Source organism: Dendrobates tinctorius, unplaced genomic scaffold (assembly GCF_039654945.1).
Source record: "Dendrobates tinctorius isolate UK_male_01 unplaced genomic scaffold, ASM3965494v1 ptg000070l, whole genome shotgun sequence".
Lineage (NCBI taxonomy): Eukaryota > Metazoa > Chordata > Amphibia > Anura > Dendrobatidae > Dendrobates > Dendrobates tinctorius.
Window position 1 is genome coordinate 15,282,501 of NW_027361738.1, and position 26,871 is coordinate 15,309,371.

At 45.9% G+C, this 26,871-nt stretch overlaps 2 protein-coding genes across 3 annotated transcripts in view; one reads left to right on the top strand and one right to left on the bottom strand.

Annotated features, from left to right (window-relative positions):
- The window catches only part of LOC141095392 (uncharacterized), a 9,392-nt gene extending 7,120 nt beyond the window's left edge, over nt 1-2,272 (top strand). Inside the window, exon 3 of the mRNA XM_073581349.1 lies at nt 2,195-2,272. Within this exon, the coding sequence (XP_073437450.1) occupies nt 2,195-2,272 (78 nt within the window). The remainder of the gene's footprint in view (nt 1-2,194) is intronic.
- Nucleotides 2,273-2,387: 115 nt separating this feature from the next.
- On the bottom strand, nt 2,388-25,930 carry FAM221A (family with sequence similarity 221 member A). Of its 2 annotated transcripts, none has more exons than XM_073581420.1 (7): nt 25,727-25,930; nt 21,240-21,413; nt 18,878-19,068; nt 7,529-7,735; nt 4,868-4,960; nt 4,113-4,201; nt 2,388-2,671 (listed from the first exon to the last, which is right to left on the bottom strand). In XM_073581420.1, exons 1-7 carry the CDS (start codon nt 25,786-25,788, stop codon nt 2,603-2,605), a joined length of 885 nt encoding a protein of 294 aa, XP_073437521.1. In that variant the 5' UTR covers nt 25,789-25,930; the 3' UTR covers nt 2,388-2,602. The 2 variants fall into 2 exon arrangements, with proteins under 2 accessions (XP_073437521.1, XP_073437520.1); XM_073581419.1 differs by having other exon boundaries at nt 25,648-25,917.
- Between the last annotated feature and the right edge of the window lie 941 nt (nt 25,931-26,871).

Sequence of the window (26,871 nt, forward strand, 5' to 3'; positions counted from 1 at the left end):
GGTCAAGGATTTTTCTATTGTGAAATGTCACACCTAAAAACGCATGCGCATAAAAAACGCAACCGCATGCAAAAACGCATGTAAAACGCAAGTAACACTGCGTTATTTTGACGCATCAGCGTGCGCATGAAGAAAAAAAAACGCACATTTGTTTTGCGTTTTTCTTTGCGTTTTTTATGCGCACGATGCGCTGCGCAAAAAAACGCTAATGTGAAACTAGCCTTACACACGGAGCACACATGTGACCTGCGAGAAATACGCACCCGGTGTCTTTTAGCAAAGCCGGCAATTCAGTGCGCTATACAGTAATCTCACACTGACAGTTTTAATAAAGAAATGAAAGAATAGATATAGACACATAGAATACATATATATATATATACACACTCACTGGCCACTTTATTAGGTACACCTGTCCAACTGTGTGTTAAGACTTAATTTCTAATCTGCCAATCACATGGCGGCAACTCAGTGCATTTAGGCATGTAGACATGGTCAAGACAATCTCCTGCAGTTCAAACCGAGCATCAGTATGGGGAAGAAAGGTGATTTGAGTGCCTTTGAACGTGGCATGATTGTTGGTGCCAGAAGGGCTGGTCTGAGTATTTCAGAAACTGCTGATCTACTGGGATTTTCACGCACAACCATCTCTAGGGTTTACAGAGAATGGTCCGAAAAAGAAAAAAAATCCAGTGAGCGGCAGTTCTGTGGCCGGAAATGCCTTGTTGATGCCAGAGGTCAGAGGAGAATGGGCAGACTGGTTCGAGCTGATAGAAAGGCAACAGTGACTCAAATTGCCACCCGTTACAACCAAGGTAGGCAGAAGAGCATCTCTGAACGCACAGTGCGTCGAACTTTGAGGCAGATGGGCTACAGCAGCAGAAGACCACACCGGGTACCACTCCTCTCAGCTAAGAACAGGAAACTGAGGCTACAATTTGCACAAGCTCATCGAAATTGGACAGTAGAAGATTGGAAAAACGTTGCCTGGTCTGATGAGTCTCGATTTCTGCTGCGACATTCGGATGGTAGGGTCAGAATTTGGCGTAAACAACATGAAAGCATGGATCCATCCTGCCTTGTATCAACGGTTCAGGCTGGTGGTGGTGTCATGGTGTGGGGAATTTTTTCTTGGCACTCTTTGGGCCCCTTGGTACCAATTGAGCATCGTTGCAACGCCACAGCCTACCTGAGTATTGTTGCTGACCATGTCCATCCCTTTATGACCACAATGTACCCAACATCTGATGGCTACTTTCAGCAGGATAATGCGCCATGTCATAAAGCTCGAATCATCTCAGATTGGTTTCTTGAACATGACAATGAGTTCACTGTACTCAAATGGCCTCCTCAGTCACCAGATCTCAATCCAATAGAGCATCTTTGGGATGTGGTGGAACGGGAGATTCGCATCAGGGATGTGCAGCCGACAAATCTGCGCCAACTGTGTGATGCCATCATGTCAATATGGTCCAAAATCTCTGAGGAATGCTTCCAGCACCTTGTTGAATCTCTGCCACGAAGAATTGAGGCAGTTCTAAAGGCAAAAGGGGGTCCAACCCGTTACTAGCATGGTGTACCTAATAAAGTGGCCAGTGAGTGTATATATATATATGCATTCTATGTGTCTATATCTATTCTTTCATTTCTTTATTAAAACTGTCATAGGGCTCCATTATATGTCCATTTTGCAAGCCTGCGAGAAAATCTCACCATACGGATGCCATACAGATTACATACGGATGCTGACATGCGCAAAATACGCGACCACACCTTGATTACGGATGACATACGGAGCACTGTTTAGGGGTCTGTCATCCGTATTACGCATGTAAAATACTGACCGTATTTTGCGCAGGTTAGTGTGACTCCAGCCTTATTCTGAGTCTGGCTTGCATGGAGAAAGTGACTTCCAGTCCACACAAATGATGGGTCACAACTGTGGTCATACAAAGCAGGAAAAAGCAACAGCGGCATTGGGATCTGCAAAAGATGGTGACTAGTATTGTACTAGAACTCCACTCAACCCATGGCTGTGATACACTAATACCTGCCAGGTATGGGTTATGAATACTCCATACACCTGATTTCGACTTGAGAATGTCAGTAAGGGGTTAAGAAGGTCACGTGTACACTCTAGGGAGTGGGGAAGAATCACTTAAGAGCAAAATGTGTCTTTTTGACTTGGTGACAGGTCACCTTTAAGACTCTGAACACTTTAAAGCTCCTTCCGAGCAGGACGGTTACTAACTGCTTTGATGTGGTGTTATGAGGGATGGGCTTTATGCGCAATGATGCAGCTCCTATGACATATTGCGGGTAATTTCAAGCTGAATCTTGTGGATTTTTATTTGGTATGACCATTTCATGATGAATACTGATACGGCTCAGGTTTGTCACTTTTATTTCTGTATCATGTGACAGTGTTCTATAAAAATGTTAGATCAGTACAGGAAAAAATGCCAATCACATCTTACACTGAGACAATGACCATTAAACGTAAACTATACATGCATTCTATTTCTAAAATACATTAAAATAATATTTAAAATCTAACTGATACAAAAAAGAAAAAAAAGTCCTGCCGACATCTGCCCTGTCCTTAGGGCCGCTGATTTCTGGGGAGTTTCGGACCCTTTGGAAGTCTTTTCTGTTCTCTTTCTTTCTGCAACTAAAACATGAAATGTTCAAAAGAACGCTCTTGAACCCATGAATGTCAATCAATAATAGGACGGGAAATATCTTAGGCGTATTAAATGTTAGTATTGGATGAGACTCTTGGGCTATGGGCCCACGTAGCGTTTTAAAACGCACAATGAAAACCGGACTCCTTCCCAGAAATCGCGTGGTTTTTTCCGCGCAATTTCACCGCGATTCTGTTCGCGATTTTGCCGCGATTTTCTCAATCACTTTCCAAGCGATTTGGAGCATCGCTTGGAAAGTGATTGACAGGTTGGTCACACTCGTCAAACATAGTGTTTGACAAGTGTGACCAACTTTTTACTATTGAGGCCGCCTATGCGGCATCAATAGTAAAAGATAAAATGTTAAAAATGATAAAAAAATACAAAATCGGGGTATATTTACCTTCCGACGTCCTGCGCTGCCATCCCGGGCCTCAGCGTTCCCAGCGATGCCTTGCGAGACCTGTGATCACGTTGGTCTCGCGTTACTATAGCGATCTCGCGAGACCACGTCATCACAGGACCTTGCCGCAAGGCATTACTGGGAACGCTGAGGCCCGGGAATGCAGGGTGGGACGTCGGAAGGTAAATATATCCCGATTTTTTATTTTTTATTCTTTTTTTTTACAGGAGTATGGCACCCAGGGCCTGGAGGACAGTCTCCTCTCCTCCACACCGTGGGTACCAACCGCACATGAGACGCTTAACTTCCCGTATGGTGGGCATAGCCACATGCGGGAAGTAAGCGATTCTCATGCATTCCTATGGGTGCGGAATCGCGGCAATTCTTTGCGATTCCGCATAAAAGAATGATCATGCTGCGATTTTTTCCGCAATGCGATTCAGCCGCGGAAAAAAGCGCAGCATTAGCACAGCATGTGCGGAATGCCATAGGAATGCATGGGGGGCGTTCTGTACACGATTTTTAAACGTTTTCGCAGCGTTTTCGCGCCAAAAATCGCGGCAAAAACGCTTAAAAATCGCATCGTGGGCACACAGCCTTAATGAATTCGGCACATCTTCCTACAATGATGCCTTCATTAAGGTTGGCATGCATAACGGCCAATATATGGCACCCCTTCACTTGTCCCATTGTCATGAGGTAGTGGAGAATTTAATGTTATGGTGTTATGTACTTGTCTAAAAAAAATATCAGCTGACATTTACTAAGGGCTGACGCACATTGCGGTAGTACTGTAGTTTGAGGTCAATCATAGGGATATCCTAGCCATAGTGGAAGTTGGGAAAATCTCTTTAGGAATAACAATGTTTTCTTAGTCACTTCCTTTTAGGTTCAGCCATATGTTCCTTCATGATCCAACCAGAATAACAACCATTTTTCTCCTTCTAACGACTTTATGCCTCCTACGTTAATTCTCAGCCTAGTGCTATGTTACTAGTACTGTACTAGAGTAAGGAGTTACATACCCTTTCCTGATACCGCCTCTCAAAATATGCCATGTCCTGTTCTTCTGATGTCTTCAGACTGGACGCCTGATTATTTCCTTCAGGAAGTTCTAAACAGAAGTTAAAATGTTCATCTCATTTTATACAAAGTGTACAAGCAAACGATGAACGCTCAGATGCCAAATCTATTGGGAGACGAAGTACTAGAGGGGTTAAAAGGAACGCCGTAGGTGCATTTTAATTCACAACGTTCTTGTATCGGCCGTGCATGATATTTACTAGCCACTGGAATTTAATAACCTTTGGATTATTCACTATTTATAAAAGTGAGGGCAATATAGAGTGTGGCTCGCTGCTTAGCCAGGATTAGCAGTATTTATGAAATAAGCAACGGTAAATGGATGGCAGTAGAACAGCATGAATCTATGGCGCTGATCATTAAGGCTCTGTTCACACAAGTGCTGAAAGCCTCCACCTGGGGTTTAGCCACTTTTGACTGCAAGAACAGTGAAGAAATCAGGGTTATTCTTACCCGGAATATGACACCTATCTTGACAAAACTCTGACAGCCCCCATTAGACTTCAATAGGGTTTGTTCAAAACAATTTGGATCTGTCCTACAACAGATCCCTTACAGCATCATAAAGCCAGTGTTGTATATTTAGGTATGTGTGAGGGAAGGGGTTAATCTGATCTCATTAACATAAAAAGAAAAATGTTATTTTATTTAAGGAGTGGCTTTTCATTTCAAACATTTTAACTTTAGCATTCATTACCTTTAACATTGGATGATGGTGGGCCATATGCTCTTAGAAATGGATGGGATCCACCATCGTCGGGAGCTTCCAAGAAACTCTTACTGGGAGCCCCTAAAAAAGTAAATTCAATAGGATTTTGGTGAATATGAAACATATTCTCTATGAAAAAAAATAATGCTTGCCTATTTAACCCATTAAAACCAGAAAGTCTGTGGTGTGAAAAAGGATCTGGAAGACTGTCGACTATCACATGCTTGTTCCTTATTGCCAAATCAGTGTAGAAAACACTTGTCTCCATTCTCTCCAGAGATGTCAATGGGTCCTGATAAAACTATCACATACATAACACACGCAGGTGTACACCATACAATGGTGCCTGTCTACTCTGCCATGAGATGAAAAGATTGATCAGACATCTTGAACTTCAATCCCCGATTCTTTTGCCGTTGGGGAAGTTAGACTGACACTAGTGGTGCCTCACAGCCTACGTTGGAAGTAGAGGTTGTCTATGTAAAAAATCAAAGACGACACAAAACAGGAGCAATAAACAGTCAGGGAGGCTATAGTAATAACATTGGACATAAGAAAGAAGAAAAGGCAATTAAGCGAGTGTTATAAATGTTCCCGAAAAACATAATCTAAGGGTCTTTCCTGTATTAGAACATGTGGCATCTTTGTGTACAGCTGTGGAATAAACTATTTTTTTTTTTTTAGAGAGTGATAATTTCATGTTCTTTAAAGAGGAACAGTCGTCTCTTCTGACTTTTTGGTTACTTTAATACTTGTATTCCCATTAAATAAGTATCTGGAGTATCTTTTCTTAGTACTTTGGCCCTGTTTCATCAAACAGGTTTTGCCAGAATTCTGTCATAAAATTGTTTGAAACACCGCAAATCGTATATGCCACCTCTTCCAAGATTTTGAGATATGGGCAGAGCGGGGGCACCAAATTCATCATAATGTATGCCACAGAGATGGCGTAAATGACAACAGCTATGTTCTCCAGATCACTGGACCAATGGACCAGCGTCTTTTTGCTTTGTCTGGAGGTAAAATATACATTATTATACAATATAGAGAACATTAATATTCCTTACAGAATGGTTTCAAACCTGCATCAGGCACAATGGGCCCGACAGGCACAGCTCACACATTTGTTTCCCCCTCCTCTCCAAGGCGGCAGGGTATCCCGCCCCCCCAGTACCTTCCTATCTTTAGGTGCTACTCAATCTTACCACCGTCCTTGCAGAGAGCAGGCGTGACCTTCGTGGCCTCCAAGGCTCATTCCCCCTTGAAGGGTCTCACTTTTGAATGTTCGTACTTAGTTTTTTTTCTCATCGCAATTGTTTATTTTGCTCGTTTTATGAATGAATAATGTAAAGTTTGTGGATATTTCGTAGAAATAAAAGGGTTTTTCTTACAAATAAGGTTGCCTTAGAAATGGCCTCTAAGACACACTGTGCTCGAACACGTAATAATAATCTCTGATATGATAATATGACCTCCTAACCTCGCTTTTCTCTCTGCCAATGTGTTTCTTCTGCTGGACTTTTAAAATCTGAATCTGAGTGAACTTGACTCCATTAGCATCTAAATGCCTTACAAGTACGTTTACCTAATTTTAGTGTTTAGTAATAGTTATGTCCTGAAATTATTTGGTGGTAGTTGTGAAATTTGGGTACTTTTTAATTTATTACTTTTATGGTTATTAAATGATTTTTTTGCATCTGATTTTATATACCGTACTCTCTTTTTAATACATCCGTATGAAGGCCGCTGATTACTTTTAGAGCCCGGAAATTGAGATAACTAGATATTATAGGTCATTTTCTAACCCGTGCCTGTCAGGCGCACTGCGCCCAAACTCTGGTGAGCTACAGGTGCACCTGACGCAGGGTTAAGGCTGTCAGTGTCATTTTTTACCACTGTTACATATAAATTACAATGTGATTTATACAGGGTTTTTTTATTCCTATGAAACCTGTTCACGTTTCACAATAATTAACCTGTTTAACAAATTCTTCCGATTATTTCGGGTGTGTGGGTACCCAACAGGTACAGGTTTTTGTTTCATGAAATATATTTGGAGCAAAAATTATTTTTTTTTTTTTTGCAAATAAACATTTTCTGAGTTGTACTTTATTTTCTAAATATTTATTTATTTTTTACAATTTTTTTATTGCTATTTTTATTTTATGTTTTGTATTGATTTATATTTGTTGCATTCTATACTCCGGAGAGGATATAAAAGATCTCAGAGGGATATTACTATTTTATTTTTAATCATTCAGTTGCTTTCTGTAACTGTGGCATCCAAAGGTGCCCCAGTTACAGGTAAAACTTTCCCCCTGCTATGTCGGGCAGAGTCCTGATGACCACATGGCGGGACCCATAAAAGCATCGCATTGCCAATGCTTTCATTTAAGACATAGCCCACAATGATTGCTGTGTAGCCAGCAAAACATAACCGCACCTGTCTTCTCCTCAGGGTCCCCAGTTGTCTTTACTGGATTGCAAAACAGGGGCGTTAATGAAGCAAACTCAAAAGACAGTGATCAGGAAAGGTTTATATTTCCAATACAAAAATACATTATATTGCATGTTATTAGAACTTGCAGACCACTTCTACCGCAATCCTTACTGATCCAAAATGGCCACATAATGAATGCAGATACATACCAATACCACTCTCATCTAGCCTCATATACCCTTCAGCAAGAGAGCTGAACCCAGTCAGTCCTCCCATTGCAGCGTATGGGACATCGTGTCCAACAGGTTTTCCTAGAGCTTGTCTTTCTTCCTTAGTCTCCACAACGGTGTCGTGAGCATACGCTGGCTGAGAACATCCGCACGTGAAAGAACTATGGAAGCCTGAGCAGTTCGAGCCTGTGCGAAGAGAGAAAAGAAGCAAATCAAAGAAATGTCAAGTGCCCATCCATGAATAGAAATCTCTGAAGGTGTGCGAGGATGAAGCTCATCTTATAGTAAAAGGGTGGGGTAATTTGGTCTCCGGTCAGGCTTGACAATTAACTGGGCAAAATCGTCTTTGCTACCAGTGTATCCTCTCCCATCTGTGGAAATAATATCAGACTAGCAAATTCAGGTGGTAGAAAAGTCTAAATATCTTGGAGTAGTGATTGGCTTACATATAAACGACTATATTTTTTAGGTAACCTCATAAAAATGATACTAATGCCACAATTGTTTGATTTCCTACACAATTCCCCATGCTGGATTCCTCCTCACATATTTCATGAAGTGCAGACATTGTTTTGAGAACTAATTTGGTGTAAGCGTAATGCAAGGATTAAGTTACTAACACTCCAGAGAGAGAGAACAGGGGGTGGGTTGGCGATAGCAGACACGTGGATATACTTTACAGCTTCGCAATGGCTGGGAAACAAGGGGATTCTATGGGTAAAGATGGAAGCCTTGTCTTGCAAAACAAGAAATGCTTTTCACCTATTTTAGAGGGGGGTGCGGGATGCCTGGACGGAGCTAGACCAACTTTGGCACTAATGTACAAGGTGTGGGATTTGGGTAAGAGATTGTTGTGGATTACGGATTATTCCAAATTCACTCCGGTATGGAATAATTATAATAGTTGGCGGAGTTTGGCAAATTAAAGTGGATTGGGAGATGGGAACTGAGGGGAAGACAAACGCTGGAAAATTTACTAAAAATGGTAAATGGTAAAGCGTCAATAAACTTCAACAAGAGTATGGGTTTTCCTGGCCTTTCTTTTTCCAAAACCTACAATTGAGGCACGCGTTCCACATTTAGTTTGTGATGCAACATCTTTATATCAAAAAAATTATATATGAGTCATTAGCATCTACAAAATATTTCACCTGCCTAATCTCTAGAATATATCAGCAACTACTGCAGTCCCATAACAGTGGCCATAATTGGAAAGTAAAACCACGTGGGGGCAGATTACAGAAGAGCAGTGGAAGGAGTTGTTGGAGCATATTCCTAGATTGTCCCCATGTGAATCCCAGAGACTCTCTCAGATATACCTCACACATAGGGTGTATAGAACGCCGAGCTTCCTTTTTAAGATTGGAGTATGCGCGAATGAAGAATGTCCTAGATGTGGGGTGGAGGACACACATTTAATGCTTATGTTTTGGGAATGTAGGTGTTTGGGCTCATATTGGACAAATACCTTGGCCCTAATACAAAGGGTTTTCGGGTGCGACTTCAGGAGGACCCCAAGATATGTGTGTTGGGGTATCTGGGAGAGTCAATGGATTTTGAATCCCCGTTAGCTATTGGATTATCACGACTACTATGCCAAGCTTGCAGACTAATTGCATTGCATTGGTTGGATGCTCAGCCTCTATCAATCAATGAATTAATTAATAGAATAAATGATAACATATGTTTGGAAAATGGGGTATATAGAAAGAGAAAAGCAATAAAGAGATTTTAAAACATATGGGGACCCTGGTTGACTGTTCCAGGCCTACTGTCTGGTGCATTGATGAGAGTCATATCATTGCCGGGCCACCGAACACCCCCTGTGACCCCGCTCCACCAGCATCCCCAACCCCTAACCCCCCCCCCGGGTAAGCTGAATTCGGACTGTAAGCCGGACTTCATTTTACACAATTATTTTATTCCCTATTTTCCTTCTGAAAATTTGAGGTGCGTCTTATGGTCCGGTGCGTCTTATAGTCCGAAAAATACGGTATATATTTTCTCTTAACAATAAAAAAAATCTGATTAAAAGAAAGGGTGGGATAATGAATTTATTTTTAAATTTTAAGGAAAATCATTATTATTGCTATTGATGGATTCACTCCTTGATAATTTGTCTCCTTGATGTTTCTATTATAGCTGACATTTTCATTTTATTATTACCACTTAAAGGTGTTGTCTGGTCACCTACACACAGGATAGGTGAGAACTGGCTGATTGGTGGGTGTCCCACTGCTGGGACCTGCTCCAGTTGGCAGATTCTGAAATTATTATCTCCGTTACCAAATGACATGGCCGGTCAGACGTCAGACCGCCACGCCATTCATTCTCTATGAGGGTCTATTAAGCACAACGCTCCACAGCCCCACAGGCAATGAAAACAGCAGCAGTTGAGTTTGTGCACTGCCGATCTACTGTGACGATAAAAGTTCTTTGCTCTGCAGATCGGTGTGGATCCCAGAAGTTGGACTTTCATCAATGAATCAGTTATTCCCTTAGTCTGTACATTTTGTCTCTTTTTTTGGATGTAGAATACATAGTGGCTTGTGAAAGTATTCAGACCCTCCCCGCTTGCCTTTTTTTTTACCTATTTTGTTACATTACAACATAGTTTTGTAACATAACATAGTTTTGAAGGCTGAAGGAAGACCTTATGTCCTTCTAGTTCAGCCTATTTTTAGTGCAGCTGTTCTGCATTGTTGATCCTGGGGAAGGCAAAAAACCCACAAAGTAGAAGCCAATTTTCTCCATAGGGAAAAAAATTCCTTCCCCTAAGCTGGGTCAACCATCTACCTATAATATTCTGTTATTCGTAACCTTCTATACTGTTACTCACAAGAAAAGCATCCATTCCTTTCTTAAATTCATTCAGTGAGTTGGCCATCACCACTTCCTCAGGAAGAGAATTCCAGAGCTCACTGCTCTTACCGTGAAGAACCCTCTTCTATGCTGGTGCAGAAATTGTCTTTCCTCCAAACGAAGAGAATGCCCCCTTGTTCTTGTCACAGTCCTTGGTACAAACAGTTCATTGGAGAGATCTCTGTATTGCCCTCTGATATACTTGTACATATATATTAAGTCTCCCCTAAGTCTTCTCTTTTCTAGAGTAAATAGACCTAATTTTGATAGTGTTTAAATATTTTTTTATCTGATTTGTGTGTGATGCATCAGCACTGAATAGTCTAAGTTGGTGAAGTGAGAAAAATGTAAGAGTAAATTAAATTAATGGGATCAAATAACTAATAACTGGCATGTGCATATACATTTACCTCTTTTGCAATGAAGCTCCTGAAAGTTTCTGGTGCAAGCAATTACTTTCAAAAGTCACATGCTTAATGAAAGGAAGTCCACCTGTGTGCAATCTAAGTGTCACATGTCTGTCAGTATATACACTTTACCTTTTCTGAAAGGCCACAGAGGCTGCAACAGCATTACGAAAGAGGCACCACTAACCAAACGACACCATGAAGACCAAGGAGATTTCCAAACAAGTCAGGGACAAAGTTGTTGAGAAATACAAGTCAGGGTTGGGTTATAAAAAAAAAATCCCAATCTCTGATGAACCCCCAGAGCACCATCAAATCCATTATCATCAAATGGAAAGAAAATGATACCACAACCCTGCCAAGAGAGGGCATTAATCAGAGAGACAGCAAAGAGACCAAAGGTAGCCCTGAAGGATCTGCAGAGTTCCCAAGCAAAGACTTGAGTATCTGTCCATACGACCACAATAAGCTGTATACTCCACAGAGGAGGCCTTTAAGGAAGAGTGGGAAGAAAAAAAGCCTTTACTTAAATGTCGTAGCTTTATCCTGTACTGCAAAAAAAGCGTTTTATTTGCACAAAAAACGCAGCACAAATGATGCAAAAACACTGCATTTGAACACAGACTTAATGTCGACTTCTTCCTTAAAAAAATAACCACTCCAAAGTCACGGAAACTAGCTGTCTCAAATCAGTCCAACTTGCAACCAACTGCCTGTTGTCAGGAATAAACTCTCGCACAGACTCCGAGAAGGTTCTAGGTATTGAGGGCGACTCCTGGTCTCTCTGTTCCTGTTGTCCTATCGCAACTGCATTCAACCATAACAGAACGGTGGGCTTTAGTTTGAGTCAGGAGAGTGAGGGGAAAGGAAGTTCCAGCTCTTGTAGTGCTGGCAGTATGTTAATAAAGAGGAAAAATCTACTCAAAGAGAATATGACAATCTGAACAGATCCTGGACTACTTAGACTGGTTTCTGCCATGATTTTCTATTGGCTTTATGTGAAAGGACGAAGGTCTAATAATTTCTGCAGATGTAAATCCAGTATGGTCGTTGGTGTTAGGGCTGGCAGAACGCACCAAATTATAAAATAATAGTAGGTGCGTTCGCAGCCCGGGGTCCACCGTGCAGAGGTGGTACACTGCTGCTAAGTAATGGCGGAAGAATTAAGCGGTGTGAAACCAGTCACACGTGGGTTACGTCACCCAATGTGAACAGAGGCGAACTCTGTTAACGCACAGAGTCGCACAACCGCTGAACGTAGATGCCGGAGCCTGTTAAGCTCATAGAGCCCGGCCAAAAGAGCGCACAGTGTACGGCCACAGAACTCTACCCCAAGGACACGGGGTTAGAGTTCTTCTAGGCCCACTGAACGCACGGCGTCACTGCCGCGAACGCCGCTATAGACGCTGGCTATGGAGCACGTGCACTGAGGCGTGCCAAGTCCCTGGTGAGGACTGATGCCTGACTCAACCTCTGTCCTATCTACGCCTAAGCCTGGGCGCTAGCAGGCTAGGCTGCACAACACATGGGTAGGGGTTTCTTAATGAGTCATTCACCAGAGACATTCATGTGTGCATACATCACTCACTCCACATAGTCTGTAAATACAGTCTTATCCTAGCGCATGGCCGAGCGGCCATGAGAACCTTTTATAGCCGTGAGCGTCCGGGACCTTCCTGGCTTCTCGGATGAGCCAATCCGAACAGGAGCACGACCTGAGCACGAGACCTTCGATCTCCAATGGGAGATCACTCCACGGGCATGCTCAGTGTCCCGACATGGGGCCTTAGTCCCTGGAGAATCTCGCTGCTGAGCAGCAGGTATTGTCATAGCTGCGCCAGAGGTGGCAGCCGCAAGCAAACCCTCGGAGCTGGTCTGGGCAGAGTGCCTGGACCAACGAGTTTGCTGAGCAACCTCCTCTGCGGCTGGAGAGGAATGGGAGACCGCTGGAAGTAAGGCTCGGGATTTTTGCTGTGCAGTGACAGAAATCCGATGCCTAACATTACCTCGCCTCCTAGGGCCCCCTCCCCTCTGAGCCTCGCTGCGCTCAAACTCCGCTATGAGAAGAGGAGCGTGGATGTTCTCCACCGGCTCCCAGGTCCGAGCCTCAGGACCATGACCCTTCCAATCCACCAAGTAAAACCTTTTGCCCCACATTACCTTGCATCCCACGATGGCATTGACCTTAAACTCTTCAGATGACAGGTCTGATGTCCCGGCAGATGGCTCAGAAAACCGGGACATGTGAACCGGCTTAAGGAGAGACACATGAAACGTGTCCGAGATAGCCAAGTGTGGTGGAAGGGCCAGACGGTAGACCACAGGGTTAATCTGCTCGAGGACCTTGAAAGGCCCAATATAGCGTGGTGCGAACTTAGCGGATTCCGCCCGCAGCCTGATGTTTCGAGCGGAGAGCCACACTAAGTCGCCAGCGGCGAAGGTCAGAGCAGGGCGCCGGCGAGTATCAGCGGAGGACCTCATTCTCTCCTTGGAGGCCCAGATAGCATCCTGCGTGCGATCCCAAATGTCACGTGCCTCCACCGCCCAGTCTGCCACCCTAGAGTCAGTGGACGACACTGGCATGGGCACAGGGACGCGCAGATGCTGACCATAATTTAGGAGGAATGGAGTCTGACCAGTGGAGTCGGCCACAGCGTTGTTCAAGGCGAACTCCGCCCACGGCAGCAAAGATGCCCAATCATCCTGCCTGGCCGAGACAAAATGTTGCAGGTATGTCACCAGGGTCTGGTTGGCTCTCTCAACCAACCCATTCGTCTCGGGATGATAGGCTGAGGAGAGATTTAGCTCAATGCTGAGCAGAGAACAGAGCTCTCTCCAGAACCGAGACGCAAACTGAGGACCCCGGTCGCTGACAATCTTATCCGTCATGCCGTGTAGGCGGAAAACATGTTTAATAAACAACGTTGCCAGGCCCCGTGCCGAAGGTAGCTGAGAGAGTGGTACCAGATGTACCATCTTGGAGAAATGATCGGTGACCACCCAAATGACGGTGCTGCCACTGGACTTTGGCAGACCCACCACAAAGTCCATACCAACCATCTCCCAGGGCCTGTCCGCAACCAGCAGGGGATAGAGTAACCCAGCGGGCCGCTGCCAAGAGGACCGATTCTGGGCGCAGGAGACGCACGCCTGAATATAATCCCTGACGTCACGAGCCATATGTGGCCACCAGTACGTCCTCGCCAAGAGATCAGAGGTTCGTTTGGTCCCAAAATGTCCCCCCACCCTGGACGAATGAGCCCAAGAGAGGACCTCCGGTCGCAAATGGGCAGGGACAAAAGTCTTGCCCAGAGGTACCGACTCAAGAGCAACCGGAGCCACGGTCCTCAGACTCTCTGATGGAACTATCAGCCGAGGCTCCTCCTCCTCCTCTGATGACACCACGGAGCGAGAAAGAGCGTCGGCCCGACGTTCTTCTCCCCGGAGAGAAAATGCAGGGTGAAATGGAATCGGGAGAAGAACAAGGACCATCTTGCCTGGCAAGAATTCAGCCGCTGGGCAGTCTGTAGATAGACCAAATTTTTGTGGTCAGTGAACACCTGGAAAGGATGGCGAGCCCCCTCCAGGAGGTGTCTCCACTCTGAGAAGGCCAGCTTCATTGCTAGCAACTCCCTGTCACAGATGGAATAATTTCTCTCCGCCGGTGTGAAGGTCTTGGAGAAGAAGAAGCATGGGTGCTTCCGACCTTGCGAGTCCTTCTGGAACAGGACCGCTCCAGCACCGACGGAAGAGGCATCCACCTCCAGAATTGAAGGACTTATCTACATCGGGGCGATGTAGAATGGGAGCGCTAGCGAAGTGGGATTTAATAGCGGCGAAGGTCTTGGAGACAGTTTCCAACCTCAGTTTGGGGTTTGCACCCTTCTTGGTGAGGGCTACCAAGGGCGCTACCAAAGTTGAGAAATGGGGGATGAATTGGCGATAGTAATTTATGAACCCCATAAAGTGCTGCACCGCTTTGAGAGAATGGGGCTCCTGCCAATCCATCACCATCTGTAGTTTGGCAGGATCCATGGCCAACCCCTGGGTCGAGATGATATAGCCCAGGAAACGCAAGAACTCATGCTCAAACACACATTTCTCCAACTTGGTGTAAAGGGAGTTTGCCCGCAGGAGATCGAACACTTTGCGAACATCTCTCCGGTGGGAGTCAATATCTGGAGAGTAAGTGAGAATATCGTCCAGATAGACTACTACCGAGGTGGTAAGCATATCCCGGAAGATATCGTTCACAAAGTCTTGGAAGACGGCTGGCGCATTACATAGGCCGAAGGGCATCACCAGGTATTCATAGTGCCCATCTCTGGTGTTAAATGCCGTCTTCCATTCGTGCCCCTCACGGATGCGAATCAGGTTATAGGCTCCTCGTAGATCAAGCTTAGTAAACACTCTCGCTCCCCGTAGCCCATCGAACAGTTCCGATATCAGGGGTAGAGGATACTTGTTCTTAACGGTTATGGCGTTAAGACCCCTGTAATCGATGCACGAACGTAATTCTCCATTCTTCTTTTGGACAAAGAAGAATCCCGCTCCCGCCGGAGACACCGACTTCCTAATGAATCCTCTTGCCAGATTCTCCCTGATATACTGAGACCTGGCTTCTGTCTCTGGGAGAGATAGGGGGTAGACTCGACCCCGGGAAGGCTCAGCACCGGGCAAGAGGTCGATAGGACAGTTGTAAGGGCGGTGCGGCAGAAGGGACTCTGCCGCCTTCTTGGAGAAAACATCTGCATACTGCTGGTAAGGCTTGGGAAGCGAGGAGAGATCTGCGGGAACCTCAGAGGTAGCGACCTGTACGCAGTCCCTCAAACACCTACCCTCGCAGGACTTGCTCCAACCGAGGATTTTTCCCGAGGACCACTCTATGTGAGGAGAGTGAGCTCGTAACCAGGGAACTCCTAGGAGGACCTGGTCGATACCTTCGGGCATGACCAGAAGAGACAGAATCTCCTGATGGGAAAGAGACAGTGAGAGTCTCAGTGGAGCCGTCTGGTGGGTGATTTGGGACGGAAGTGTCGCACCATTCACCACTCTGATAGTGACTGGCTGAGGTAGCAGGACCAGGGGGATTGCGTGTTGTAGGGCGAAGGCAGATGACATGAAATTGCCCTCCGCTCCAGAGTCCACACAAACCTCCACCACCAGAGTGGAAGAATTAAATTCTAACGCCCCTTTAAACAGGAGCTTGGAGGAGAAAGTCACTGTGTCTAGTAGGCCCCCTCCGATCGCTACTAGACGGGAGCGTTTCTCGGACGCTGTGGGCACTGGTTAGCTAGGTGCCCAGTCTGCCGACAACGGAAGCAAACTGAAGCTACCCGCGCGGACCGGCTCCTGGACCCCGTGCGAGACACCTCCATGGCCTCTGGAGGTTCAGGCGGCTGACTGAGGGGTTACAGCGGCCTAACAAAGTTTGGAGCCAATCTATATTGTTGGCGGGACTTGGAGCGCTCCAGCCCTCGCTCAGTGAAGTGAATATTAATCCGGGTGGAGACCATAATGAGCTCCTCCAAGGTGGTGGGCACCTCCCTGGTGGCCAGGGCGTCTTTGACATGATCAGCCAGGCCTCTCCAGAAAATGGGTATGAGAACCTTATCCGGCCACTCAAGTTCTGAGGCCAGAGTTCTGAAGAGGATGACATACTGACTGACCAGAGACGAACCCTGGGTTAGGGCCACAACTGCAGTGCGGTGTCGTGCGTGACCCGAGGCCCCAGGAACACCTGCTTCAAAGTGACCAGAAAATGGGTGGCACTCTGTACCAGGGGATCCCCACGCTCCCACAGCAGGGTGGCCCACTCCAAGGCCCTGCCCGACAGAAAGGAGATGATAAATCCCACCTTGGCCCGCTCAGAGGGAAATCGTGTGGCCAGCAACTCCAGGTGAATGGAGCACTGACTCACGAAACCACTGCACGAAGCACTATCACCCGCAAACTTTTCGGGCAGCGGGAGGCGAGACAAGGTCGGGACAGGACTAGCCGTGGAGACATAGGCGACAGCCTCTGTTGCTGCTTGAACAGCGACCGAAGTAACATCCGCAGCTGAGGTGGAACGCTCTAGCGCTGCCAACATACCCTCCAGCTGCTGGATGTATCTATGCAGTCATATACAAAAGATATAACACGGAGGACCGTGAGAACTGCACAAGGAAAAACACAAAAAAGGTCCTCCAATGCAAATAAAGGTTTTTTAATTTTATTTAGACATATACCAAAAAATAAGAAATAAAATGGAGTCGGCAAACCGTACTGGAAAAAATAGCAACAAAACACAACCCCTGGGTGAGACGCACTTGGAGCAAGTAATTACATGTATCACATCCAGAACACATGAGACTAATACATATACATGAATGTACTAACAATACATTTTTTTTTTTTTTATATTACATGTCACTTGCATGAAAAAATTGTTTAACATTGCTGGTTTTTCACATTTAATTATTATCCAACCGGGAAATAATCCACCAAAAAAATTTAGACAATTATAAAAAATTTTTATAAGGAAAATATAAATGTGAAAAAAATACAACACGTGCACATGAAAGTTCTAAACATCATTAATTTCTCACATCTAACCATACTCCACAGGGAAAATATCCCACAATATAATGAAATAAATAATAATGCATAGGGAGAGGGTCAAATGTGAAAAAAACGTGAAAAGAATGCTAGTTGAATGAAAGTTGTTACCAAAGCAGAACACCCAGGGTCCCCCCCTGAAGCGCGTTTCGATGCAAATATCTTCCTCACCCCTTCTGAGGATGTTATTTGCATCGAAACGTGCGTCAGGGGGACCCTGGGTGTTCTGCTTTGGTAACAACTTTCATTAGCATGCTACTTATGGAACCATGAGGCATTCTTTTCACGTTTTTTTCACATTTGACCCTCTCCCTATGCATTATTATTTTATTTTTCCTTGTGCAGTATCTTTGCAGTCATTGTTCGTCCGCCATTACTAGCCTGGCGCTAGGATAATGTTAGGGCTGGCGGAACGCACCAAATTATAAAATAATAGTAGGTGCGTTTGCAGCCCGGGGTCCACCGTGCAGAGGTGGTACACTGCTGCTAAGTAATGGCGGAAGAATTAAGCGGTGTGAAACCAGTCACACGTGGGTTACGTCACCCAATGTGAACAGGGGCGAACTCTGTTAACGCACAGAGTCGCACAACCGCTGAACGTAGATGCCGGAGCCTGTTAAGCTCACAGAGCCTGGCCAAAAGAGCGCACAGTGTACGGCCACAGAACTCTACCCCAAGGACCCCTAGTCCTTCTAGGCCCACTGAACGCGAGGCGTCGCTGCCGCAAACGCCGCTATAGACGCTGGCTATGGAGCACGTGCACTGAGGCGTGCCAAGTCCCTGGTGAGGACTGATGCCTGAATCAACCTCTGTCCTACCTACGCCTAAGCCTGGGCGCTAGCAGGCTAGGCTGCACAACACATGCGTACCAAGCGTAGGGGTTTAATGAGTCATTCACCAGAGACATTCATGTGTGCATACATCACTCACTCCACATAGTCTGTAAATACAGTCTTATCCTAGCGCATGGCCGAGCGGCCATGTGAACCTTTTATAGCCGTGAGTGTCCGGGACCTTCCTGGCTTCTCGGATGGGCCAATCCGAACAGGAGCAGGACCTGAGCACGTGACCTTCGATCTCCAATGGGAGATCACTCCACGGGCATGCTCAGTGGCCCGACATGGGGATTTAGTCCCTGGAGAATCTCGCTGCTGAGCAGCATGTATTGTCATAGCTGCGTCAGAGGTGGCAGCAGCAAGCAAACCCACGGAGCTGGTCTAAGCAGAGCGCCTGGACCGACGAGTTTGCTGAGCAACCTCCTCTGCGGCTGGAGAGGAATGGGAGACTGCTGGAAGTAAGGCTCGGGATTCTCGCTGTGCAGCGACAGAAATCCGATGCCTAACAGTTGGCACTTGCTTCAGCAATACCAGGATCGTGAAAAAAGATGAAGCAAAACCTTTCCAGCATTGAAGCAGAACTTACAAATAGATGTGATCATTATGAAGCGAATAGCTCTTACATTTGGTGCAGTTGTAGGATCCTGTAACACAGTGGTCATCGGCGAAGTGCTTACATCGGCAGCGGATCGGTTGTGAGCCGTTCAGAGGGACGTAGTGATAGGACTTGCACGGGCATTTACTGACTTTACATGGCAACAGAATGGGACGATCCTTCGGAAGCTCCTTAAAGTCTGTCTTATGCTGTTTATACCTAAAGAAAGTAAATCGAGAGTTCAGTCACATTTTTACAGCCACACAACCTCTAGTGTTTTTTGAAGCTTCCTACATTTACATGCTACCTGAATCAGATGAGACTAAAAATTAGGCCGGGGTCAGACTTGCGAGAAACTCGCACGAATCTCGCACCTTAATAACAGACACTGACGCCGGCCCTCGGGATCGGAGTGTGCGGCTCCATGTATTTCTATACAGCTGAGTGCTCCGGTCCCGAGTGCCAGTGGCAGTGCCAGGTATTAAGATGCAAGACTCGTGTGAGTTTCTCTCAAGTCTGACCCTGGCCTTACAGAGAGGTCCTTCTGAATTTAGCCCTTGTGGCCCACAGTCCTCTGTGCATACAGACCAGAAATACAACCATGTGACCGCAGTGAAACTGTGTATGCTGAATGACCACCAGTGTGAATTGTGTAATAGACAACTCCGGTCTGTATGCCACGTAAGAGCAGATGGGCAAGACAGATGGCAGTCCCTACTCCAACTCTTAACTAGTAGAGTCATCAGCCAGAAGACCTGTCACCAGGAAAAAAGTGACCAGTGTTTGCTCTGTCAGGCAGTGACCGGTGTTATATGCGAGGGTCACTATGTGTCCCCCAGGATGGGCACAGCCGCGTATTGAGGCCGCGGGAGTGCATTGCAGTCACAGGTATAGCTGTGATTGCAATGCAAAATAAAAGTGAGTGTAGTCTTGGGCAAGCTATTTGTCCAAGGCAGATTTAGGAAAACCTGCCATGGGCTTTTATTTTTGAAACGGACTACAGGAAGGTCAGTTTCCTCCCCCGGCCTGGATTTTCCATGTGGCCTATGGCCACAGGTTCTTTGTAAAAACCCCTGGAGCAGAGGGTTGGGTGTGTCAGTGTGGAGCTCTGCAAAAGCTCAGCGTGTGAGGGAACACAGAGCCAAGCAGAGCGAACGCCTGGCACCCCGCAGCCCAATACAGTGGTGCAGTCGCCCTTGGCGACAGGACACATTTACAGACTGTCTTGTTTCCCGGCTGCTATCCGGAGAATACTGTTTGTTTTGGTTGTAAGTTTTTGGACATTAAACCTACATTTACTGTAGACTCTCCTGCACTACAGCTCTTATTTTATTCCCGGTGATCCTCTGAGTATTCCACTTTTTACTTTTTCAAAATCCGCCATATGGTTCCTGATATATGGGCCTATTTGTTTAGAACCAATTTTTATGATCTTTACCAAGGGGTCGTTGCCCCCTCTTTGGGGTGTGACTTTAGGTTTCTCTGCATTATTACCCTGTGAGCACCGTCCTCTTGTAAAGACTATAAAAGTAAAAAGAACCAAATCTCTGGGGAAGAAAAAAATAGAAAAAGTGGAATAATCAGGAGAACGGTGGGAATAAAATAAGAGTACAAACTTGTCACTTTTGATCCGGTGACAGATCTTAAACAACAGACCTTAGCAATCTTCCTTAAAGAGATTGTCCAGGTTTTTCACGAAAGTCTGTAGTCACTCAATGTGTGCTATGAGGATTCTCCGATGCCGGTGTTGAGACTGAGCGGCCATGTGATCGCAAGTGCATACTTCCCGCCACATTCTGACTCGACGTGCACGGCCTCACTCAGTACAAGTGAATTGAGCGAGATGGTGCACGTCTAGTTAGAATGTGGCTGGAAGTATGTACATAATATACTTGTGGTCACGTATCCTCCTGGCCTCGCAGCTGACACCAGAGAATCCTGACAGCACGAGCAACGAGGATTCACAAGTCTGTAGTCACAAAGAACATTCCTGATAAACCTTGACAACCCCTTTAAGAGCATCTACAAATCTGGAATGCAAACACAATTTATTTCTTTGTACATTTACTTAAATGGGCACCATGCCATGCGGAATCTCCTCATAGATTCCCCATCTACCACCTAGTGTCTTTCTGCTCAAGATGTCTGCATTCTTTAAAGCAGGGTTCTCCAATGTGTGGCTTGGGGGCCACATGTGGCTCGTGGGTCCATGATGTGTGGCTCGCGGCTGTCTGCCAGCTTGGTTTATTAGCACCAGATCTAGCAAACAACTATGAAGAGAAGGTCTCCAGATGGTGACTTTTTTGAGTAGCCCCGTACAGAAGAGCAGATCTGGACACACATGCACTGGCCATGGGGTGGAGAGATCACTATGATCAGTTTATTAGTACCTGTGAGTGCAGAAGCAGAGAGTCTCGGGGCCCACAAGCTTGCAGTCTATTCCTGTTGGTGATCTCCAGCTGACGAATAGTCGATTTTGTGCTCTCATTGGCAGCACGGTTTTCTTGTACGCTTCATATTCTTCTGGAGTAAAAATTTTACCTCCATCATCTTCGCCAACAATTCTAATTAAATAAGGGTTTAAAATGAGAAATCAGATGATGACACGTGTATTGTGGACTACAACCTATGTTATTAAGAAGGCGGAAAGAACGCAGAATCTTCCAAAATAACGCTTAAATATTGCACTATTTATTAGATAAAAACTAGATGCAATGAGCTCCCGCGCTCATTCTATGGTGACTGTAGGACGCTAATATGTGTGAGACAAAGACCCCCAAAAATGACATTGAAAAGGGGTCTTCTTAAGGAAGATGGCCAGAGTGAGTAATATGTGAATTGAAAATCTGTCACTAAAATCAGGTCAGGGTAAAGTGCTTTTTTTTTTTTTTTTCGGAAAGATTATGTTTGATTTTTTTTTTTCTATGAGAAAAACAAAGCTTTGGCTATATAAAGAAGTAGTAAAACAATTTTGCACCTAGAATTCACAAGGTGTTTACAAATGGAGATTCCCTTTAAACATGATTTGTCAAAATTGCAGCTACACAAAGTATCAGTGGGACATAAAGAAGAGCACGAGCAGTGCGGATTTGTATTCTACACCGTTAAGTGCACAAAGATAAAGGGGTATTCTCAAATTGTTTATTGAAAAGTTGAGCGGTATGGAACCCAGCTGTACACTATGAAAGATAAAAGCTATCATTATTAGAGAAACATAGTGGATAGAAAAAAACAAGTCAATTGCAAACTTGCTTATTTTTTGATGTCTAACTAGTTAAAGGGGTTATCCAGAGCTATATTATTTTTTTAACAGACAGATCCCTACTAACTACTTGCCTGCTGTGTGCCGGCAGAGATCTGCACTGGACAAACCACTCCTACTACTTCCGCTGATATCTCATCAACAGTGCAGCAACTTCTCTTCCCCTCCGTTGAAGGGATGTGACCACCAATATCACACTGCCTAACTGCAGGAAGCCGGCCGTCAGTCAGCATGACCTCAGCAGTCACACCCCATGGACACATCAGCCTGGGAGAAGAGGAACTAAATCGCAGTCAGTGACCGCTCTGAGCCACCGTCAGACAGAACAGGCAGGTGATTGCTAACTAGTCAGTAACTACCTGTCAGTTAGTTTGTTGGCTCATAGTAAACAAAAAAATAATTATTCCTGGATAACCCCTTTAAAGCAATTCAATAACTTGAGAATACTCATTTAACTGGGATGAAGCTGAATGGGAGGAGACACAGATTAGATATTAGAAAAAACTTTTTGACAGTTAGAGTGATCAATGAGTGGAACAGGCTGCCACGAGAAGTGGTGAGTTCTCCTTCAATGGAAGTCTTCAAACAGAGGCTGGACAGACATCTAACTGGGATGATTTAGCGAATCCTGCTTTGAGCAGGGGGTTGGACCAGATGGCCCAGGAGGTCCCTTCCAACTCTACGATTCTATGATTCTATGATTCTATGAAGACCGGGCCATTTACCCTTGTTCCTGACCAGGCCCCTTTTTTTTCATGAATGCAGTTTAAAAAGAGCTGTCAAAAAATATTTATCGTTCACATATTTAAAGGGGTTGTCTGCTCCAAAATGATAAGTCTGCAGTCACTCTGTGTGACTGCAGACTTATGAATCCTACCAGTGCTTGCACTGTGCGCTGCAGGGATTTGCCAATTTCTGAGCTGGAACCAGAGGGTATGTATGAGTTATACATACTCACGGTCAGAACCCGGCCTGTTGGCGTGGCCTCGGTCCATACACTTGTATGGAGTGAGGCTGCGCCCCATCTAGTGATGTGGCTGTCCAGTGGTCGTCTAGTTCAAGTGTATGGAGTGAGGTCATGCCCACAAGTCAGGCTTTGGCTGGGGAGTATGTATAGCACATATGTACCCGCTGGTCCAGGCTCACAAACTGGCGAATCCATGCACAGTGACTGCAGACTTATTGATTTGGACCGGACAACCCCTTTAAGTAATTTTTTTGTGATACTAGGTCTTTATTGTTATGTCACTGTTATATTCTTTTTTTTGCCGATATCTACTATGACCCAGCAGCTCCTGGTCCGTCCCAATGACCCAGCAATCACATGACAGTAGCATATGGAAGAACTGCTGTCAGTGCTGCTGATTATTGCATACACAGCGCTTCTTTAGCACTTTGTATGCAGCGATGGAGAAGGCGCAGATGGTGACGCTTTAGAACACCACTGCAAAGTAGGAGCAGAAACGGCCAGACTTTAGTCTTTGGGTGGTCCGGAAGCAGTTAAATGAAAGGAAATCTGCCACTTGTTTTGTGCTACCCCATCTGAGAGCAGCGTGATGTAGGGGCACAGACCCTGATTGCAGTGATGTATCACTTACTTTACTGGATGCTGCAGTTTTGATTATAAACCGTTTTATTGGCTCCAGATCTACAGTGGAGCTCAGTTCTTCTGTTCCATCATAGGAGCAAAAAGCCGGAAGTCATAAAGGAAACAGATCCGACTTCTGAGAGACGCTGGCAGACAAACCCAACTGCGGAGGTGTTTGATTTCCATCAGGGTGTCCGCCAAGGTTACGAAAATACATAACAATTTACAATACAGACTATCGTAACGTAGATTTTATTAGGGACTGAAAGTTGTATATCTGAATTTCTGATAGTTAAAGGGGCATATGGTTGGAAGAAGCTATCACTCACCTGCAAGATAGTGAATAACTAATATCTGGGGGTTTGTCCTCTGGGACCTGCACAGATCACCAGTAAGGGACACATTCATCCCCATCAGCATAGAGCGAAGGAGTGCATGCTTGACTGCTACTCCATTAAAGGGGATGACTGGGACTTTACCAATGATGGCTCATTCTCAGGGTAAGGCCTTGGTCACACTGGCGAGAACTTGCACAAGTCTCGCGTTTCAATACCCGACACTTGGGACTGGAGCGCTCAGCTGCATAGAAATACATGCAGCCACACACTCCGGTCCTGAGTGCTGGTGGCAGTGCTGGGTATTGAGACGCGAGATTTGTGCGAGTTTCTCAGAAGTGTGACCCCGGCTTAAGTCAATGTCTGATCACCTGAGCGGCACCTCAGCTCTTCCCGATGTCAGCTGTGGCGCTGCACAGCACAGCGCCATCTACTGTACAGTGGTTGCGGCCGGTACTGCACATCCGCCCTAAGGCTGTGTGCACACGATGCGGATTTTACCGCGCAGAAACGTTGCATATCCGCATTGTGATGTACAGTAGCCTTAAAATGAATGGAAAAAAAAACCGCTGTGCAGACGCTCCGGATTTTTCCGCGCGGTTTTCCCGCGGTACAAAATCCGCAGCATGTTACTTCTTTTGTGCGGTTTTCCATCTCCCCTGTCACCAAATCCGCAGGGGGAAAACCGCCAAAAACCGCATGAAAAATGGAAGAAATCCGCAGGAAAAATGCAGGTCATTTGACCTGCGGATTTCTTCCATTCTGCGCGGAAAAATCTGAAGGGCAAAAAAGTACGTCTGCACTCAGCCTTATACAATTTTTTTTATCAATTGAGCTGTGTAGCTCCGCAGCAGAGCAGTTCCAGCCGACACCGGGAACAGCTGATTAGCCGATGCTGCTCAGCCATTGACCTAATCCTACGGATGGGCCATCGATGTTAGGCTGTGTGCACACGCTGTGGATTTTGCTGCGGTTCCGCAGCGGTTTTGGCCGCTGCGGACCCGCAGCAGTTTTTGCTGCGGTGTACAGTACCATTATTCCCTATTGGAATCAAAAACCGCAGTGCAGATGTTGCAGAATTTTCCGCGCGGATTATCTGCGGTTTTCAATCCGCAGAAAGAATTGACATGTCAATTCTTTCTGCGGATTCCCCTGCGGTTTGCCATCTGCTCCATTGAGGAGATGAAAAACCTCAGGGCAAAACCGCAGAGCAATCCGCAGGTAAAACCACAGGTATTTTGACCTGCAGATTTTACAAAATCCGCGCGGATGAATCCGCACCTAATCCGCAGCGTGTGCACACAGCCTTAAAATCTCGGACATCTCCTTCCCTATGACTGCTGAAGAAAGAAAAAAAACATTCCATAAAGACTGAACGGAGCAGCGGGGGGCGCTCTGCCTAATCATCTATCAGGGATACAAGTGCCCCTGTCTTCATCGATCCCACCAGAATACCCGTTATATGATAGCAAATCCCAGCGATAGTCTATCAGGGTATGGTCAGTAAAGGTCCGACCACTGGGACCCCGCAGATCCCCACCATGAAAGACCCAGGAATGCACACTGTGACCCCAAACCCAGGCTGCGCCCCTCCGTGCACATGGCCCCCTGACCTGTCACTGCCCAGGTCCTGCGCCAGCAGTGGTCGCCACAACCTCCCGGTCACCTGGCAACAAGGGCCGTCAGCCTCACCTCCTGTACTGCACGTAGTCATCTATGGCCCCCGCAGCCCCCTGGAAGGACAGTCTCTCCATGACTCCCTGTCCGGTAGCTGCTCCGGGGAAGAGGAAGAAGCTGACACGGAAGGGAACAGGCGGCACAGGGAGGGCGGCTCCCGGGGACACAACCTGTCCTCAGCGAGGTGTGCACGACGGCTCACTGGGCGGAACTACAGGTCCCAGCATGCCGGCTCTGCCTCTGCTATGCTGGGAGTTCTGGGAGTTGTAGTTCATGTATTGAAGCTCGAGGAAAAGTGCAATAAACATAACGTTACCATACCAATGTTTACAATAAAGTGTTACCATGGTAACGTTTACACTATAATGTGACCCTAGTAAAATGTTACCATGGTAACACGTACACTAGGACCATAAATGTTGACGCACCGTATTATTCACGACTGTCCGTGATTGTGTACGGTGTATAGGATATTAGGAGTCCTGTGGGTTTAGATGGCGCCTGAATTCGGTTGGAAGAAAGCGTCAAACAATCTAGACGTTATATTCTGATGTATTCTGACCCCTCGGTGAGGGTGTGTGCACACGCTGCGGATTCTGCTGCGGATCCGCTGCGGATTTGGCCCTGCGGGTCCGCAGCACAATTTGCTGCGTTGTACAGTACCATTATATCCTATGGAAAATGGAAACCGCAGTGCAGACGGTGCGGAATTTTCTGCGCAGTTTTTGCTGCGGTTTCTAATTCGCAGAAAGAATTGACACGTCATTCTTTTCTGCGGATTCCGCTGCGGTTTGCCATCTCCTCCATTGTAGAGGTGATAAACCGCAGGGTAAAACCGCAGAGCAATCCGCAGATAAACCGCAGGTCTTTTGACCTGCGGATTTACCTGTGGATTTTGCAAAATGCGCGCGGAAAAATCTGCAGACCAATCCGCAGCGTGTGCACACACCCTAACGTGTCCACAGTCCCCGTCACTTTACAGCTTCACGCTCGTAAATGGAGATTTTTACCCATCAGTCGGCCTCTGTCGGCCCTTATATGTCAGCAGATGGTCGCAGTAAACAGAGCGATCCCTTTCAGTGAGGTCCTGTGAAAAAAGGACGTGTTTTCAACAAGGAAGCTGAGCTGTGCTGTCATCATGTACACGGTGTATATAAGGA